General features: G+C 36.2%; 1 protein-coding gene across 1 annotated transcript in view; it reads left to right on the plus strand.

Moving 5' to 3' along the window:
* Nucleotides 1-19,413, plus strand: part of GYS2 (glycogen synthase 2) — a 61,609-nt gene that overhangs the window by 18,201 nt on the left and 23,995 nt on the right. The window contains exons 5-6 of the mRNA XM_061204547.1: nucleotides 4,838-4,982; nucleotides 19,244-19,361. Coding sequence (XP_061060530.1) covers nucleotides 4,838-4,982; nucleotides 19,244-19,361 — 263 coding nt within the window. The remainder of the gene's footprint in view (nucleotides 1-4,837; nucleotides 4,983-19,243; nucleotides 19,362-19,413) is intronic.

Genomic DNA, 19,413 nt, shown 5'->3' on the forward strand with positions numbered 1-19,413 from the left:
CAATCAATATTCATGACAAAGCCTCCCCTGAGGTGACTGAGAGCTCATAATTTAACTTTGTTCGGAGTGCAGTAGAGTGTAGCAGGGAGAGGCCAGATGGCTGTCCACTTTGGAGCAATAGACCCAAGATCCAAAGGGATCTGGTGGGAGTCAGACACTGAGGATGTGAGGTCGGGCTGCTGTCTACTCTGAAGCTTGGGAAATGCTGTGAGGACCCTGGATCTGCATGCAGATCTGAGTGGCAGGTGCATGGCAGGGAATCTAGCCATCAACTTGTACTATGAGCCTTACTTCCTCCACCCTTCAAGTGAGCAAAGGTCAGATTTCTGCTGTGACTCTGCAATGAGTTATAGGTGGAGCTTTATGGGGGTCTAGTAAAACAGAGTTATCAAAGACAGGGATGTGGGGCTTCCTTGGTGGCGCCATGGTTAAGAATCCGCCTGCCAATGCAGGGGACACGGGTTTGAGCCCTGGTCCGGGAAGATCCCACATGCCGCGGAGCAGCTAAGCCCGTGCGCCACAACAACTGAGCCTGCGCTCTAGAGCCCGTGAGCCACAACCACTGAGCCTGCGTGCTACAACTTCTGAAGCCTGCTGGCCTAGAGCCCGTGCTCCGCAACAAGAGAAGCCACCTCAATGAGAAGCCCGCACACCGCAACGAAGAGTAGCCCCCGCTTGCCGCAACTAGAGAAAGCCTGCGCGCAGCAACGAAGACCCAACGCAGCCAAAAATAAATAAACAAATTAATTTTTAAAAAATTTTAAAAAAGAAAATAAAAGAATAAAATGAAACAAAATAAATTCGGAGAGTATTAAAATGAAATTAGTACAAGATAATGAAAAAAAGATGGATGAAAGGATCTACGAGTAAGAAATATATCTCTGAAAAAAAGAAAAAACAGGGATATGGATCCTTGGTGACTAAACAGTTGGTTTTGCTTATCTTAGAAGACTGCCTTATTCTATGACCCAGAGTCATTCAGTTTTGACTTCTTTCTTCTATTTTCCATCCGTTCAATCAGATTAATAAAAGTATGTTTCTCATATCATCCTGTCAGTAATAGTGATCAAGCATTTGAGTACCATAAAGTCAGGAGTTTTGCAGATTTGGTATCTATGCTGCCAATTAAATCAATTTAGCATTTCAGGGTTCTGTTTCACTATCAGGAACATTAGGAAGTTGGAAAGTTGATTTCTAAAGACTCCCCCAGTTTAAAAAAGTTCTAGAGTTCTATGAAACAGAATGCATGCTTGTGTGAGTGTGTGTATGTTTGTGTGTGTTTGTAACATATGAATAATACTACTCAGATAACGAGAGCAGAAAATTATACTACCATCTCGGAGACATTTTGAGCGCAGGAAAGTTCTTTCAGACAAACTTTAACATTTGCAAAGCAATGAATGGTCCTAAGGAGAGCTTGCCTATAAAAAGGTCAGCTGAACCTGAAGGTCAAATTGTAAACATTAGATGTATATTTAAAATAAAGTCACCAAGGAATTCAAAAAGTCAGGAGATCAGGGAGATTTCCTAATGGTAGACTAATAAAGGCAAACCAGTGATCTGTGATAAACTCAACCACTGTGTTTCCTGGAGAAGAGCGGACTTTGATTTTTGTGAAAGAGAAAATATTACAGAGGTGTATCAAATATTTCAGGCATATCAAATATTTCACAGCAGAATACTTAAGAGCATTGTATGAAACAATTAATAAAAACAACTAATAATATTCATCAGATTTTATTCATCATTTTTAAGGAACAAAACCATTATAATATATAGTTATATATTATAACTTTATCTGTTCAATAAAAGGTCAGTGTTTATATCACTCTATCTTCAAATATGATTATATATCTCCCTAGCTTAAACCCCTCACTTGTTGAAATATGGAAGCTTAGTCAGACCCCAGCCCATCTCTCTAGTAAAAAGTCCTGCTCAGCAGAGTAACTAGTAAATAAATAACATGTAATTAAGAACTAGGTTTTAAGTTAAAAACTCATAATCATTATTCACAGGAAAGGCCCCCATATCAATTTCTACAGCAGACCTTCCAACGCTCACAGTAGGTTTAGAAATTCAGTGAAACAGCAAAACACCAAATTATATATATGAAAAGTTTTTAAAAGTTCAACATAAGAAATGAGTCATAAATTAGTCTTTGGTACAGGATCCACAGTCAGTTTCAGTGAGCTCTGACTCAGGCAAGTAGACATCGGGGGAAAATGAGAACAAAGATAAAAGCATTTAACTTTTATAAAAGCAGAAAGATTAGAACTATTTTACTCAAAGACATGAACTGAAAACGTTTTTGGTTAATCGCTGATTCATAAGGGCCTTGATGTTTGTTTATGTTTTGGCTTAAATGTATTAGTTAAAATAGCATGGCAACTATTTTCAGCCAGCATATGAATTTTCTGAGACTCTCCATGAAGATGTTTCAAAATTCATTCTTATTGGTCCTGCCATTGGTCAATCGTCTCCTCAATGATAATGACTAGATACCTAATGCTTTAAATAAAAGGGGGATGGGCGTTAGTTTTCTTATGTTTAGGCCTCTCTTTTCTTGATAGCAATGGGATTTCCTAGATGGGAATGTAAGGACAGGGCTGTCTGGGATTAGAAAATGGTGAAGAAAGCCATAGACAATTGTTTGGTGGATTTTAACTCTTTCCTCTGACCAAGTTTTGAGCTGGTCAACTTCAATTATAGGGGATCGCAAGGCCTCTGCTATCCTCTCCCTGTATTTTTGCATACTTGGTTTCCTCATTTAGGAATCCTATCTTCTCACCTCTAAATAGTATTCAAATGTTAAGTACTACCCCTATGTAAAATCTTACTATTCTCTACAATAACAACAACACTAATACTAAATAATAACAATAGCTGAAATTACTGAGCCCTTTCCATATGCCAGACACTTTTCTAAACATTTGATGTGTGTTAGCTCATTTAATTTTCCCAAAACTTAATGAGATAGGAAACATTTCATTCCAGAGTTATTTTTCTCAAACATAGACTATGTCTTTACCATACCTCTAACTGAGCCCTTTCAGTGCTTGCCATTGTATTCAGGACAAAGGCTGAATTTCTAGCCTTGTCTTCAGGGACTTCTGAGATCTGGTCCTATTACCAGGATGTCTCTCTATTACCTGTCCTACATTCTACACCCAATGCTATAGTCACATCAGATGTCCTGCTATTTTCTGCACATACAGTTTGACTTTATATATTTGTTCTTTGGGGCAACTAAATTTTTCAGTCCAAAATAACCTTTCCCCAAATTAAACTTTCATGCCTCAGTCCAAATGTCATTTTATTTATCTAATCAACTTAGAAATACAAAGATTAATAAGTCATGTTCCTTGCCCTTGAAAATCATACATTCTAGAGGTGATACTGACAATATGAACACTTGCATAAATATGAGATACTTTTCTCTCTCCTTAGCCAGGATGAATCAGACCCTCTCTGATCCTGTACCTTACTCAGACACTTACTCATTTCTGCCCAATTTTTACCTGCTTTCTCATTCATAAGCTCTTTGAAAGCAACAAAAGTATGTAAATTACTAAACAAATGTAGGCTGAATGAGAGATTTGGTTGAATGAATGAGACCAGCCATATAGAGCTGATCTAAGCATGCCATATAGGGCCTTGATTCAGACATTTTCAGAGAGATGGTTGCAAATATTACAGTCAAGAAAGAATGCTCTAGGAATGCCCCTGTTGTAATCTCTAGAATCATCTAATGAGTCTCTTTTAGTACATTCCTCTATATGGTGCAGTCGTTACTGAGATTGCCATGTTGATTGAGCTGGAATCTACTTGATATAAAAGCAGGCAGGAGCCCAGGTGTGGAGTCAAACTGATTTGGGATCAATTTAGGGCTCTGCTAAGATACTTAATAGGAATGTGACCTTGGGCCAGTTTCTTAACCCCTAAAAGTTTCAATTTCCCCCTCCGTAAGATGAAGACAAAAAATGTGTCTCTGCTTTATGAGGATTAAATATGATATCGCTCTTAGAAGTGTCTGATACATAGACTTGAGCTTCTAATAATCTTTATTACAAAAAGCACCCCACTAATACAATGCCAGAAACTTTATATACTTTTTTGTCTTAGACACTGCTAGTTTCATATGCAGCTATAGAGACATAACATTCAGTAACTAAGCAAAATGGCAAAAGCCCGCAACGTTTGCTAACTGTGTTAAGTAACTGTTGGGGGTTTGGCTTTTTTTTTTTAAAGTTAAGATACCCAGAATAATGGATGATTACACAATCTAACACACCATCTAATTAAAGTAACTGTACACTCCTTGAAGTTTCACGGTGTTGGGAGTTATATAGCATGGAAAAGCATTTGTCTTTTCTCTTTGTCAGGTTTCCTTTAGTGAATAGGAAGGATAATACTTATCCTTACTTTCAGCATCAAGTTTAATGACAGCTTTGTTTCATTGCTTACGGAAAAAATATGATAAAGACCTTGGGGAAAGGAATTAGCTCAACATTTATAAAATAAGTAAAAGGATAATTAAAATGCCAAAAACATCAAGAGTTCTCTATGATCATAGCAAAGGGGAAATATCATTTACATAGGGGTTTAAATGGCAGTTTAGAAGCACAGATGAAGTAAACAGCACTTTTTGTAAGCATAAGTAGCTATGTGCTTTAGTAATGGGTTTAATAGAAATTTATCATTATTTCTTTTGTGGTCATAAAATTTCACACAGCCTTGAGGAAAAACAATATGAGAAATATGTGATTTTGTTTTGCTCGTGTAGAAGGATCGGTGTAAGCAAATGTGTATGTGCGTGTGTTTTGTTTTGTGTTCACAGTTTAACATAGACAAAGAGGCTGGGGAAAGGCAGATTTATCACCGGTATTGCATGGAGCGTGCCTCAGTCCATTGTGCTCATGTATTCACCACTGTTTCTGAAATAACAGCAATAGAGGCAGAACACATGCTGAAGAGAAAGCCTGGTAATTATTATCCCTGAGTTTGTCACCGATCTATGAGAATTTTGTTTGAAACAAAAATGCATAAAATAATAATAAGAGGAAAAATTGCATTCACTATTACCACTCAAATCTTTACACATATTTTAATTCTCATTTTCAGTAGCTTTGTTGAACACTAAGCTATATCTGGAACATACTAGTGTACAATCTGTGCTTGTCGAATAGTCTATGCTTAAAATGCCCTAGTTCTGAACTGGGTTGTCATAATGACTTCCTGTGTGTAAGCAAGCTGAGTTGATTTTTCTATTTTAAGAAAATGAAAGTCCAGAAGATATCAGAAATGTGAGTGATACTACCCTAGTCCTACATCTTAGAACATCGCCTCATTGGTCCTGTTTAGTAGAAACCTGTTTTACTTCTCCCAAGATTTTCTTGTAAGTTTTTCTGGGAACTATCCCCAGACCCATCCAGAGGTTGCAATGCCAAGAGGCATGTTCATAAAACATGACACTGTCACCTGACCACAGCTGATTGGTCCAGAGGTAGACATCTGACATAAGCTGGACCAATCAGAATGCTCTCATAATAAGGAGTCTAAACAGATGAGTCTGTTTGAACGCACTCTTGTATAACAGAAATGTCACCTTGGAGGCTGTTAGCAGTGTCCATTTTCCCATTATGTTGCATGAGACGCAAAGAAAGTTAAACTACAGTGAAGTACGGGACTTCCCTGGTAGTCCAGCGGTTAAGACTCCGTACTTCCAATGCAAGGGGCACGGGTTCGAGCCCTGGTCGGGGAACTAAGATCCCACATGCCATGCGGCGTGGCCGAAAAAAAAAAAAAATCAATTAAAAAAAAAAAAAAACTACAGTGAAGTACAATAAGAAGCAGAAACAGTTTGAGAGAGAGAGAGAACTCTATACTTTCCACAGTGATTTAGACCATGGTTTAAACTAATTCCTGAGGCCCAGCTAAGTCTTTGCTATGAGACACTCCAGCATCTTATTAATAAATCCCTCCTTATTATACTAAGTGTTAGTAGGTTTCTGTTACTTGCAACCAGACAGTCCTAATTAATACATTCTCCTTGCTTGATTGCTGTGGTCTTGTCTCTAGTTGTCTTTCTTTCAGATACCAGTTGAATATCAGAGAAAGCATTTCAAAGTTCTAGATAATTAAAAAAGAAGAATCCAAGTAATTTGAATAGTGGCAGCCTCAAGATCGTATGCTATTCTTTTTTCTTTCCAAGGGTTCTCTTGGATTCACTTGGGTTCTCACTCTCATGTCTCTTACAGGAGTTTGCTACATCAATATGCTCACTTGTTTCTTGGATCTTCCTTTTTCCCCTATCTTCAGTATCCTTTTCTGTGCTTACAAAAATGCTTTGTTTTTTCCTATTCTAAAATAAAAATTTCTCTTGAAGCCACTACTCTGTCAGATGTCTACACAATCTCATCCTCCCTCCTTTTGTTAAATATTTTAGAAAAATAATCCATAGTTCTTCCACTTACTCACAGCCCCTTCAACTCTAATTTCCAACTTCCAACACTTGGTCTAAAATTGCTTTTTCAAAAGTCACCAAGTTCAGAATTCTGTAATTTTCTTTATGTTCCTTGACATTCTTTAGCAGTTAAAGGTGGCAGATACCTCTATCATTCCTTACTTTTCATGACATTACATATTCTAAGTTTTCTCAAATATGATTCTTTTCTAGTGTCTCTAATAGTTTCTCTACTATCTTCCATCTTTTAAAAGCAGACATTCTCCATGATCAGATTCTGGATCCTGCTTTCTCGATATACTATTTTCTTAACTTCCTGTTTTCTTAAGGAGATTGCTGTAGGATAGGGGTGAAAACTGTGGACTTGTTGCCAAACTGCCTGAATTCAGTATCAAAAATGACTTTGTGTTGAATATATGTCACTAGCTGTATGACACTGTGAAAGTTGCTTAAGCTGTCTTTGCCCTAATTGCATAATGGAGATGATAATACTATCTCTTATCTAGAATTGTTGCAATGATTAAATAAGTTACTACATGGGAAGAACTCAGATCAGTGCCTGGTTCATTGTAAAGGTTCAGAAAATGACAACGATTATTATTTTGTATGGATCAGACTTTTCCCAAGCTCTCATCTCTGTTTCTGCTAACTTCACTTGGAGGTTCTACTAGAACTATAAACCCCATAAGCTACTCCATTTCTGACTAGTAAAAGAATCACGTGGTGGCTCTGATTGAAATTGTGAGATCCCTGATGCTTTGTGGTTCAAGAAGGTCCACAGACTTTTAATGGATTATTAAACACAAAATTTTTCCTAAGAGCATTCTGAGAAAAAGCATCATATAGCACATCATGACTTTGTATTTTTTAGATTTCCTTGAAGTCTTCCTCAGTTAAAAGTATAACCACAGCTAAAAGGTGTGGGCGTAGCTCCAGAGCAAGAGGGAAATGTTGGCTGGATCAAAAGCTTATATAGGGCCAGATTTTTTAAATAATATTATCATATGCTAATTGGCAAAGCCTTATTTATTACTGCATTATTATACTTTGACCATAAATTCCACTCAAAATAATTTCTGATGTTGAAAAGATGATTTTTTAAAAATATTGGAGAGAGGGCAACATTATAAATTTACTAATTACAAATATGCAGTTGAATACATCTGCTTTGAAACTTGAAAATAATGTACATCAAAATGATTGCCCTCATGGAATATATATTGAAAAGTTTTTATTCTATATTGAAGCAAAAAACTCCCAAACAAATTTCTCCAGTTGAAGAACGCCAATACATCCAGCAGCTCATGCATTCCCACATTTACTATAAAATCACTCCTTGTCCTCCTTTCACCTAACGTTTGGTAGTTTGGATTTGTGAAAAACTCGAAGGCACAGTTCTATTCAAAACCATCTGATTTTGTTCAGAGATGTAAATTTTACAAAGATAATCAACGTCCCTGTAAGAATTTTTTGATTTTGTTGTAGAACTGTACAATCTGTTCTAACTTCACAATTTGGATATTTCTTAGAAGATGTAGGGTTTGTGATGTCATCTTAAAGAGGTGTCATATAAATGAACTAAATTTGACATTGTAATGTCAACAAAACAAAATACTCTAGCCAGTGAGTGATTTCATGCCATTTTTCCAGAAGGGTCATTGGGGTCCAAAGCTCCTGTAGACTTTTTTCAAACACACTAAGCACAGCTCTATACCCCAACCCAGTGTATAGATGCCAGGCTGCAGAGAGGGTGTTTTGCAAGAATATTCATCTTGAACTGGTATGACTCTCAAAATCTATTATGTGGAGTTTAGGGAATTTCTAGCAGTCCCCTTATGTGATGTGTGATGATGTGAATTATTCACAAGACAATGAATCCCAGGAGTGTCTACTGCATTCAGAACATTCAGTAAAATGGTTCAAAATTCTGTAGAATATTTTGACAGTGTATCTGTATAACACCATATGGACAAGACAGGTATGGAGTGTTCAGTTATGATATAATAAGCACATTTTCAGGTGGCCCTTGGCCAAGGTTGTTAGAATCATATTCCTTCTTCATGATTATAGTGAGTCATCGCATACGTGATATCACTGAAAGCTATATTCTGAATTGCTTCTCTCAAAGTCACTTCCACTTATCAAAGCAAAGAATGATCCAAAATCCCCTTGGTAAGGAGTCCCAGTAGCCCTCAAACCAGTAGGATAAACTTGCAACAAGAAACAGACTTCCCATGGTGATCTCTCAGAAATTAAAAAAGTACAAAGAAACATCAGTGTCAGCTCTTTTGGATTTAATCATTGCTGCAATATACTTCCAGCTTAGAACTAAGACCTGAGCCCTTCCTAAGGAAAAAAATTGGAAGAAAACTATGAGCAAATACTCCTTCAACTACTTACACATCTGTAGTGAGGTGTACATGTTGTACCAGTACTAAAACCTGATGATAAAACAGGATACGGTACTGTGATGACAACATATGCACTCTAAATAAGACACCGAGGCAGCATTCAATTCCTTTTTGGTGGCAAGCTCTTAGGGGTTTTTGTTATTGTTGTTTTTTGTTTGTTTTGTTTTGTTTTGTTTCTGTGCTGTCAACAACTGGTAGCCAATAATACTATCTTATTTTTTATTTTTATTTTTTCATGATAAATAATATTTATTGAATGCTTGTTATGTGTCAGGCCCCATTCTAGTATTTTGTTCACATGAATAACCTCATTTCATCATCACAGTAGCCTAATGAGATAAGAACTATTATTATCCCTCCTTGCTATGAATGAGGAACCCAAGGCACAGAGAGGTCAAGTGACTATTCCAAAGCCAAACAGCTTGTAAGTGCTGCCATCTGGATGCTGCCCAGCCAGCCCTGTTATTTTTTTTAATTTAGTTTATTGAAGTATAGTTGATTTACAATGTTGTGTTAATTTCTGCTGTATAGCCAAGTGATTCAGTTATACATATATATATATATATACACATATATATATACTTTCTTTTTCATATTCTTTTCCATTATGTTTTATCACAGAATATTGAATATAGTTCCCTGTGCTGTGCAGTAGGACCTTGTTGTTTCAATAGTACTATTTTAGATGCCCAAGGAATCATAACTCACCCTTGGTTCAGAATTCCTGAGCAATTAGACTTTCAAACTGTATGGAGATTCTATTTCCCAAAATTCTAAGTATGGAGCAACATTTCAATAAAGTAATATGGAAATTATTCATTCATTCAACAATTAGTTATTAAACACTGCTTCAAGCAGTAGGAAAGGGTAAGTGGATAAACGCACGTACCTACCTTCATAGAGCTTACATTCTGAAGGGAGGAGACAGGCAATAGACCAGATTATCAAGTAAACGCACGACATGTTTGGGATAATGAGCGCCGTGGAGAAAAGTAAATCAGGTAAGGGAATAGGGAGTGGAGGTGGAGGTGGTGGGCATGTTTTGTTTTTGTTTTTTTCTTTATGTAGCGTTTCAGAGAAGTCCTCTTTGATTAGGTAAAATTTAAGGGAACAACAGATAAGACTCAAGTCTTCATCTATACAGGAGATACCTATATACCCAAGAGGCAAAAAAGGAATGAAATAAGAAGTTACTTTCTTGGACTGTTACAACAATTCTGTGAGCTCTGTGCATAGCCAAAAGTTGCTTGCAATCTAATATTTTGCCTGCCCCAAAAACCAAGCAAGATATTTTATTTATTTTTATTCTTTTAATATTTAAAAAAAATTTATACAATTTTTAAAGGTTACTTTCCACTTACAGTTATTACAAAATATTAGCTATATTCCTCATATTGTACAACACATCCCTGAGCCTCTCTTACACCCAAGAGTTTGTACCTCCCAATCCCCCACCCCTGTATTGCCCTCCCACCTCCCCACTGGTAACAACTAATTTGTTCTCTACATCTGTGAGTTCAAGCAAGAGATTCTAGACTAGAGTAGTTCTGGTTTCCACAATGCAGTTGTTCTTCAGTTTCTACAATGTTTCTCATTTACAAAATCCTTTCTTTACTCAGTTGCTTTACTACCTAGAGAAAAAAGAGAGGATCCAGGGAGCTGGATTAGCTATATGTAATTAAGAATATCAAATTTATTTTCTTTTTCCTTATTTCAAAGGCATCCATGTGGTAAGAGATTTTTTGCCCACCCAAATCCTGAATTTACTCTGTTTTGTTTTTTTTTAATATTGTATGGTCTTAGTGGGAGGTAAGACTCTACTTTCCACCACAAAAGTCAAAGGAGGACAAAATGTGATTTTTTCCCCCCCTGTTTCTGAGCAGATGGGAAGCAAACAAGAGATTCAGGATCAGTCAGTCAGATGCGTCTGCCAGGATTATGAATAATGAGAAAATAGTGCAAAGAGGCCAGGGCAGTTGGAGAATATACATTTTCTTCAGTGGCAAGGAGAAACACAACAGAAAAATAAGAAAGTGCCTGTTTCCACACATTCTTATCAACAATGACTTTCCTACTTTTTTAGTCTTTGACAATTAGATATGTAAAAAATGGTATGGCATATCCATTTGTCTTTGAATACTGAGTTTTAACATTTTTTACCAGTTTGTTTGACAATGGTATTGAATCTTCTATTTATCTATGAGGTTTTTTTTTTTTTCTATCAGGATGTCTCTTTTTTCTTACTGATGTTTAAGAATTGTACACATGCACACACACACACATCTATGCCTTAAATGTCGCATGTTTCAATTTGTCATTTGCGATTCAGTATGGTTATTAATAGTGTTGCAGTTATTGACTTTTGAGTCCATGCTAATGCCTTAACATGAACTCTAACCGCCATCTTTTGGTCAACATTTTCCCTGGGTGTTGGCATTACCTACCCTCAGAAAGATGGATGACACTGACGTTATCTTCTACTTGGGGACACTAGTGAGAAATTAGGAATCAATGTTGCTTCCTGAGGGAGAGAGAAAAATTGGGGGACAGAAGCAGAAGGGAGATTTTTCAAAGTATATATTTTGAATTTTTGAAACTTGAATGATGTGAGTATATTGCTTATATAAACAAATTAATCATAATTATATAACTAATTTAATTAATGAAAACACTGGATTCAGAGCAATACCAACTCTAGAGTGGAATTGCTCACAAACTGAAGATAGCCTTACTAATATAGTAAACATTGAAAGGATCATTTTAAACATTATTTGTAATAATTAGATTCCAGATAAATATTTTTACTCTAGAGACAAAGCTACAATTTTAATTATGTCATTACGTGTGTCCATATGATTCCATATCTATCAATGAAACATAAAAACATTTTTTAAAACTTATGTCATAAGCCGCATAGGCAGTGGGGTGCTGGAACAAGCTCATCCTGGCTCACAAGAACCAATGATTAAATTTCAGGAAATTTGTGAGCTGGTTGCTAAACACAGACATTATTAAAAATTAAATTATGTATACCAGAGCAACAGCCAGCTCTACCCACCACCAGTTCCTCCCACCAGGAAACTTGCAAAAGCCTCTTAGATAGCCTCATCCACCAGAGGGCAGACAGCAGAAGCAAGAAGAACTACAATCCTGCAGCCTGTGGAACAAAAACCACATTCACAGAAAGATAGACAAGATGAAAAGGCAGAAGGCTATGTACCAGATGAAGGAACAAGATAAAACCCCAGAAAAACAACTAAATGAAGTGGAGATAGGCAACCTTCCAGAAAAAGAATTCAGAATAATGATAGTGAAAATGATCCAGGACCTTGGAAAAAGAATAGAGGCAAAGATTGAGAAGATGCAAGAAATGTATAACAAAGATCTAGTAGAATTAAAGAACAAACTAACAGAGATGAACAATACAATAACTGAAATGAAAACTACGCTAGAAGGAATCAATAGCAGAATAACTGAGGCAGAGGAACGGATAAGTGACCTGGAAGACAGAATGGTGGAATACACTGCTGCGGAACAGAATAAAGAAAAATGAATGAAAAGAAATGAAGAGAGCCTAAGATTAAACACAACAACATTCGCATTATACGGATCCCAGAAGGAGAAGAGAGAGAAAGGACCTGAGAAAATATTTGAAGAGATTACAGTCAAAAACTTCCCTAACATGAGAAAGGAAATAGCCACCCAAGTCCAGGAAGCACAGACAGTCCCATACAGGATAAATCAAAGGAGAAACACGCTGAGACACATAGTAATCAAATGGGCAAAAATTAAAGACAAAGAAAAATTATTGAAAGCAGCAAGGGAAAAATGACAAATAACATACAAGGGAACTCCCATAAGGTTAACAGCTGATTTCTCAGCAGAAACTTTACAAGCCAGAAGGGAGTGGCATGATATACTTAAAGTGATGAAAGGGAAGAACCTACAACCAAGATTACTCTACCCAGCAAGGATCTCATTCAGATTCGATGGAGAAATCAAAAGCTGTACAGACAAGCAAAAGCTAAGAGAATTCAGCACCACCAAACCAGCTCTACAACAAATGCTAAAGGAAATTCTCTAAGTGGGAAACACAAGAAAAGGAAAGGACCTACAAAAACAAACCCAAAACAATTAAGAAAATGGTAAGAGGAACATATATATCAATAATTACCTTAAACGTGAATGGATTAAATGCTCCAACCAAAAGACACAAGCTTGCTGAATGGATACAAAAACAAGACCCATATATATGCTGTCTACAAGAGACCACTTCAGACCTAGGGACACATACAGACTGAAAGTGAGGGGATGGAAAAAGATATTCCATGCAAATGGAAATCAAAAGAAAGCTGGAGTAGCAATACTCATATCAGATAAAATAGACTTTAAAATAAAGAATGTTACAAGAGACAAGGAAGGACACTACATAATGATCAAGGGATCAATCCAAGAAAAAGATATAACAATTATAAATATATATGCACCCAACATAGGAGCACCTCAATACATAAGACAACTGCTAACAGCTATAAAAGAGGAAATCGACAGCAACACAATAATAGTGGGGGGCTTTAACACCTCACTTTCACCAATGGACAGATCATCCAAACAGAAAATTAATAAGGAAACACAAGCTTTAAATGAAACAATAGACCAGATAGATTTAATTGATATTTATTGGACATTCCATCCAAAAACAGCAGATTACACTTTCTTCTCAAGTGCGCATGGAACATTCTCCAGGATAGATCACATCTTGGGTCACAAATCAAGCCTCAGTAAATTTAAGAAAATTGAAATCATATCAAGCATCTTTTCTGACCAAAACGCTATGAGTTTAGAAATCAATTACAGGAAAAAAAAGTAAAAAACAGAAACACATGGAGGCTAAACAGTACCTTACTAAATAACCAAGAGATCACTGAAGAAATCAAAGAGGAAATCAAAAAATACCTAGAGACAAATGACAATGAAAACACAACCATCCAAAACCTATGGGATGCAGCAAAAGCAGTTCTAAGAGGGAAGTTTATAGCTATACAAGCCTACCTCAAGAAACAAGAAAAATCTCAAACAATCTAACCTTACACCTAAAGGAACTAGAGAAAGAAGGAAAAACAAAACCCAAAGTTAGCAGAAGGAAAGAAATCATAAAGATCAGAGCAGAAATAAATGAAATAGAAACAAAGAAAACAAGAGCAAAGATCAATAAAACTAAAAGCTGGTTCTTTGAGAAGATAAACAAAATTGATAAACCTTAGCCAGACTCATCTAGAAAAAGAGGGAGAGGACTCAAATCAATAACATTAGAAATGAAAAAGGAGAAGTTACAACAGACACCGCAGAAATACACAGCATCCTAAGAGACTGCTACAAACAACTCTATGCCAATAAATTGGACAACCTGGAAGAAATGGACAAATTCTTAGAAAGGTATAACCTTCCAAGACTGAACCAGGAAGAAATAGAAAATATGAACAGACCAATCACAAGTAATGAAATTGAAACTGTGATTAAAAATCATCCAACAAACAAAAGTCCAGGACGAGATGGCTTCACAGGTGAATTCTATTAAACATTTAGAGAAGAGCTAACACCCATCCTTCTCAAACTCTTCCAAAAAATTGCAGAGGAAGGAACACTCCCAATCTCATTCTATGAGACCACCATCACCCTGATACCAAAACCAGACAAAGATACTACAAAAAAAGAAAATTACAGACCAATATCACTGATGAATATAGATGCAAAAATCCTCAACAAAATACTAGCAAACAGAATCCAACAACATATTAAAAGGATCCTACACCATGATCAATTGCGATTTATCGCAGGGATGCAAGGATTCTTCAATATACGCAAATCAATCAATGTGATACACCATATTAACAAATTGAAGAATAAAAACCATATGATCATCTCAATAGATGCAGAAAAAGCTTTTGAGAAAATTCAACACTCATTTATGATAAAAACTCTCTAGAAAGTGGGCATAGAGGGAACCTACCTCAACATAATAAAGGCCATGTAAGACAAACCCACAGCAAACATCATTCTCAATGGTGAAAAACTGAAAGCATTTCCTCTAAGATCAGGAATGAGACAAGGGTGTCCACTCTCACCCCTCTTATTCAACATAGTTTTGGAGGTCCTAGCCACGGCAGTCAGAGAAGAAAAAGAAATAAAAGGAATACAAATTGGAAAAGAAGAAGTAAAACTGTCACTCTTTGCAGATGACATGATACTATACATTGAGAATCCTAAAGATGCCACCAGAAACCTACTAGAGCTAATCAATGAATTTGGTAAAGTTGCAGGGTACAAAATTAATGCACAGAAATCTCTTGCATTCTTATACACTAACAACGAAAAATCAGAAAAAGAAATTAAGGAACTCCCACTTACCATTGCAACAAAAAGAATAAAATACCTAGGAATAAACCTACCTAGGGAGACAAAAGACGTTTATGCAGGAAACTATAAGACACTGTTGAAAGAAATTAAAGATGATATCAACAGATGGAGAGATATTCCATGTTCTTGGATTGGAAGAATCAATATTGTGAAAATGCCTACACTACCCAAAGCAATCTACAGATTCAATGCAATCCCTATCAAATTACCAACGGCATTTTTTACAGAACTAGAACAAAAAATCTTAAAATTTGTATGGAGACACAAAAGACCCTGAATAGCCAAAGCAGTCCTGAGGGAAAAAAACGGAGCTGGAGGAATCAGACTCCCTGACTTAAGACTACACTACAAAGCTACAGTAATCAAGACAATATGGTACTGGCACAAAAACAGAAATATAGATCAATGGAACAAGATAGAAAGCTCAGAGATAACCCACACACCTATGGTCAACTAATCTATGACAAAGGAGGCAAGGATATACAATGGAGAAAAGACAGTCTCTTCAATAAGTGGTGCTGGGAAAACTGGACAGCTACATGTAAAAGAATGAAATTAGAACACTCCTTAACACCATAAACAAAAATAAACTCAAAATGGATTTGAGACCTAAATGTAAGACCGGACACTATAAAACTCTTAGAGGAAAACATAGGAAGAACACTCTTTGACATAAATCACAGCAAGATCTTTTTTGATCCACCTCCTAGAGTAATGGAAATAAAAACAAAAATAAACAAATGGGACCTAATGAAACTTAAAAACTTTTGCAAAGCAGAGGAAACTACAAACAAGATGAAAAGACAATCCTCAAAATGGGAGAAAATATTTGCAAACAAATCAACGGACAAAAGATTAATCTCCAAAATATATAAACAGCTCATGCAGCTCAATATTAAGAAAACAAACAACCCAATCCAAAAATGGGCAGAAGACCTAAATAGACTTTTCTCCAAAGAAGACATACAGATGGCCAAGAAGCACATGAAAAGCTGCTCAACATCACTAATTATTAGAGAAATGCAAATCAAAGCTACAATGAGGTATCACCTCACACCAGTCCGAATGGGCATCATCAGAAAATCTACAAAGAACAAATGCTGGAGAGGGTGTGGACCCTCTTGCACTGTTGGTGGGAATGTAAATTGATACAGCCACTATGGAGAACAGTATGGAGGTTCCTTAAGAAAATGAAAAATAGAATTACCATATGACCCAGCAATCCCACTCCTGGGCATATACCCAGAGAAAACCATAATTCAAAAAGACACATTCACCCCAGTGTTCATTGCAGCACTATTTACAATAGCCAGGTCATGGAAGCAACCTAAATGCCCATCAACAGATGAATGGATAAAGACGATGTGGTACATATATATAATGGAATATTACTCAGCCATAAAAACGAACGAAATTGAGTCATTTGTAGATACGTGGATGAATCTAGAGAGTGTCATGCAGAGTGAAGTAAGTCAGAAAGAGAAAAACAAATATCGTATATTAACGCATATATGTGGAACCTAGAAAAATGGTACAGATGAACTGGTTTGCAGGGCAGAAATTGAGACACAGATGTAGAGAACAAACGTATGGACACCAAGGGGGGAAAGTGACGGGGGGGTGGTGGTGGTGGTGTGATGAATTGGGCGATTGGGATTGACATGTATACACTGATGTGGATAAAATGGATGACTAACAAGAACCTGCTGTATAAAAAAATAAATAAAAGAAAAAAATTAAATTATGTAAACTTACAATGAAATATTATACTAAAAACAAAATTAATACTCAAAAGACATCACTTCCTAATTATTTCACTACATTTTACTGTGGTCAATACTCTCGTTTATGTCTATTGCATTTGTATGGTGGAAATAGTATGTAACGGTGTTACTTATAGTATGTAACGGTGTTACTTTGTATCTCTTTCTGATTCTGTATTCACATTAGTAGCTTGAAATCGGTCATGGTGGGAGTATTTACGCAATGGAAATAGGCAAATACTACTAATAAAACATCTTTCTCTCTCTCTCTCTTTTTCCTGGAGTGCTGGATACCACTGCATGTAGGTCTCTATGTGGGTGGTTATTCTGCACTAGAAGTACAGATGTTAAAAGACCTCATTGACCTAACTCTTTAGGCTAATAAACTGAGACAACTAATTTCAAGACACATCTTTTTTTTTTAACTTATTTTCTTGAAGTACAGTTGTTAGTTTCTGCTGTATGGCAAAGTTATATATATATATATATATATATATATATATATATATATATATATATCTTCTTTTTCACAGTCTTTTCCATTGTGGTGTATTATAGGATATTGAATATAGTCCCCTGTGCTATACAGTAGGACCTTGTTATTTATCCATTCTATATATAATAGTTTACTTCTGCTAATCCCAAACTCCCAATCCATCCCTCCCCTACCCTCCACTCCCTTAGCAACCACAATTCTGTTCTCTATGTCTGTGAGTCTGTTTCTGTTTCGTGGATGAGTTCATTTATGTCATATTTTACATTCTACATATAAGTGATATCACACAGTATTTGTCAAGACACATCTTTTATTTTTAATTGTTTGTGAAGCAGTGAGAAAATTCCAGAGGAATTAAAGTCATAATAATGTGGTATTCATATACAGTCTTGCCTTCTCCATCTTTGTGGACAGTACAGCTGCCTGACATAGAGGATAAGGATGTAGACTCCAGAGCTAGGCTGCCTTGGCTTTAAATCCTACTTCTGTTACTCTGTACTTACTTGACCTTAGGCAGATAACCTCTCCGCAGGCCAGTTTCTTCATCTGCAAACTGGGGACAGTGAAAAGAACTTACTTCATATGGTTTAATGAAAATTAAATTAATACGGTCTACAATAAAGTCTGGCTCAAAGTAAGCCTGAGATAAATGTTATAGAAAGAGATACATTGTAAGAGGGGTTTATCCGCTATCCTGATCAGTAGCAAATGCCCAATTACTTAGTAAAAAATCATAAGAACAGCAGTTCATTTAAAATTTTTTTTTCACAACAAATGACCAAGAAGCCTGGGTTGATTTTGTGGAAGCATTTCAAGGGAATAGCCTGTTAACTGTAAAATATCCTTCAAAATGATAGCATACTTATACTTCTAGCTCAAATCTCCACTGCAAAAATCTTCATTGCCATGTGCTAATTTTTTTATTCCTTTTGTTTTTACTGCTACTAAATACAATAACCCATGAATTCAACTCAGTAAGTGATTTCCACCATATACTCTGAGCAGTGTCTCTCTTTCTTATCACAGACCAATATTCTGGAAAACCAAAAATGTCTCCCTGCCCAAGCAAGAAAATCTTCTAGGTAGAAAGACTCAGTTACATATTAGACCTAAAGGGCTACTTTTCCAATGTTCTGTATGGACAGAACACTTCCCACACATTTGACCAAAATAAAATGACAAGAGGTAGTTTAGTGCACAGCACAGTTAAAGCTACAACAGGTGGAAGCAGACCGCACGGACACTACTGGTCCTCTTGACACGTGTGCTCTGGAACAGATTCTATTGACAACTCTGTGCCTCAGTTTCTGCCTCTGAAAATGCAGATAGGCACCCCGGCTATATTGGCTGTTGCAGGGATTAAATGAGTTACTTGCAAGGTGTTTAGAGCAGTGCCTGGTACACAGCAAGTGATCAATAAATGAAAACTCTAACAATGACTACTTTTGCTATTCGTGTATTTCATAATACCCATCACTCAATGTTATTTCAGTCAGATAGTCCTGATTTTCTATGTCAGCAATTTATTATAAACTTTTATGAATTTTCAATTCTATGATAGTCGGAGACTAGAAATGTTAATAGACACCTAACTTGATAGATTTAAAAATACTGTGTTTTTTTTTTTTTTTTTTTACAATGCTACCCTCTCTCAAAAGAGCTTTTTCGTGATGGTTTTACTTTGCTTTTCCAGATGTAATTACTCCAAATGGCTTGAATGTTAAGAAATTTTCAGCAGTACATGAGTTTCAAAATCTCCATGCCATGTACAAGGCCAGGATCCAAGATTTTGTTCGAGGTCATTTCTATGGGTATGCTTTTCTTCACTGAAAAAAAATTAGCGTGTTATGTTAGGGATCTGGG

Source organism: Eubalaena glacialis, chromosome 11 (assembly GCF_028564815.1).
Source record: "Eubalaena glacialis isolate mEubGla1 chromosome 11, mEubGla1.1.hap2.+ XY, whole genome shotgun sequence".
Taxonomy (NCBI): Eukaryota; Metazoa; Chordata; class Mammalia; order Artiodactyla; family Balaenidae; genus Eubalaena; species Eubalaena glacialis.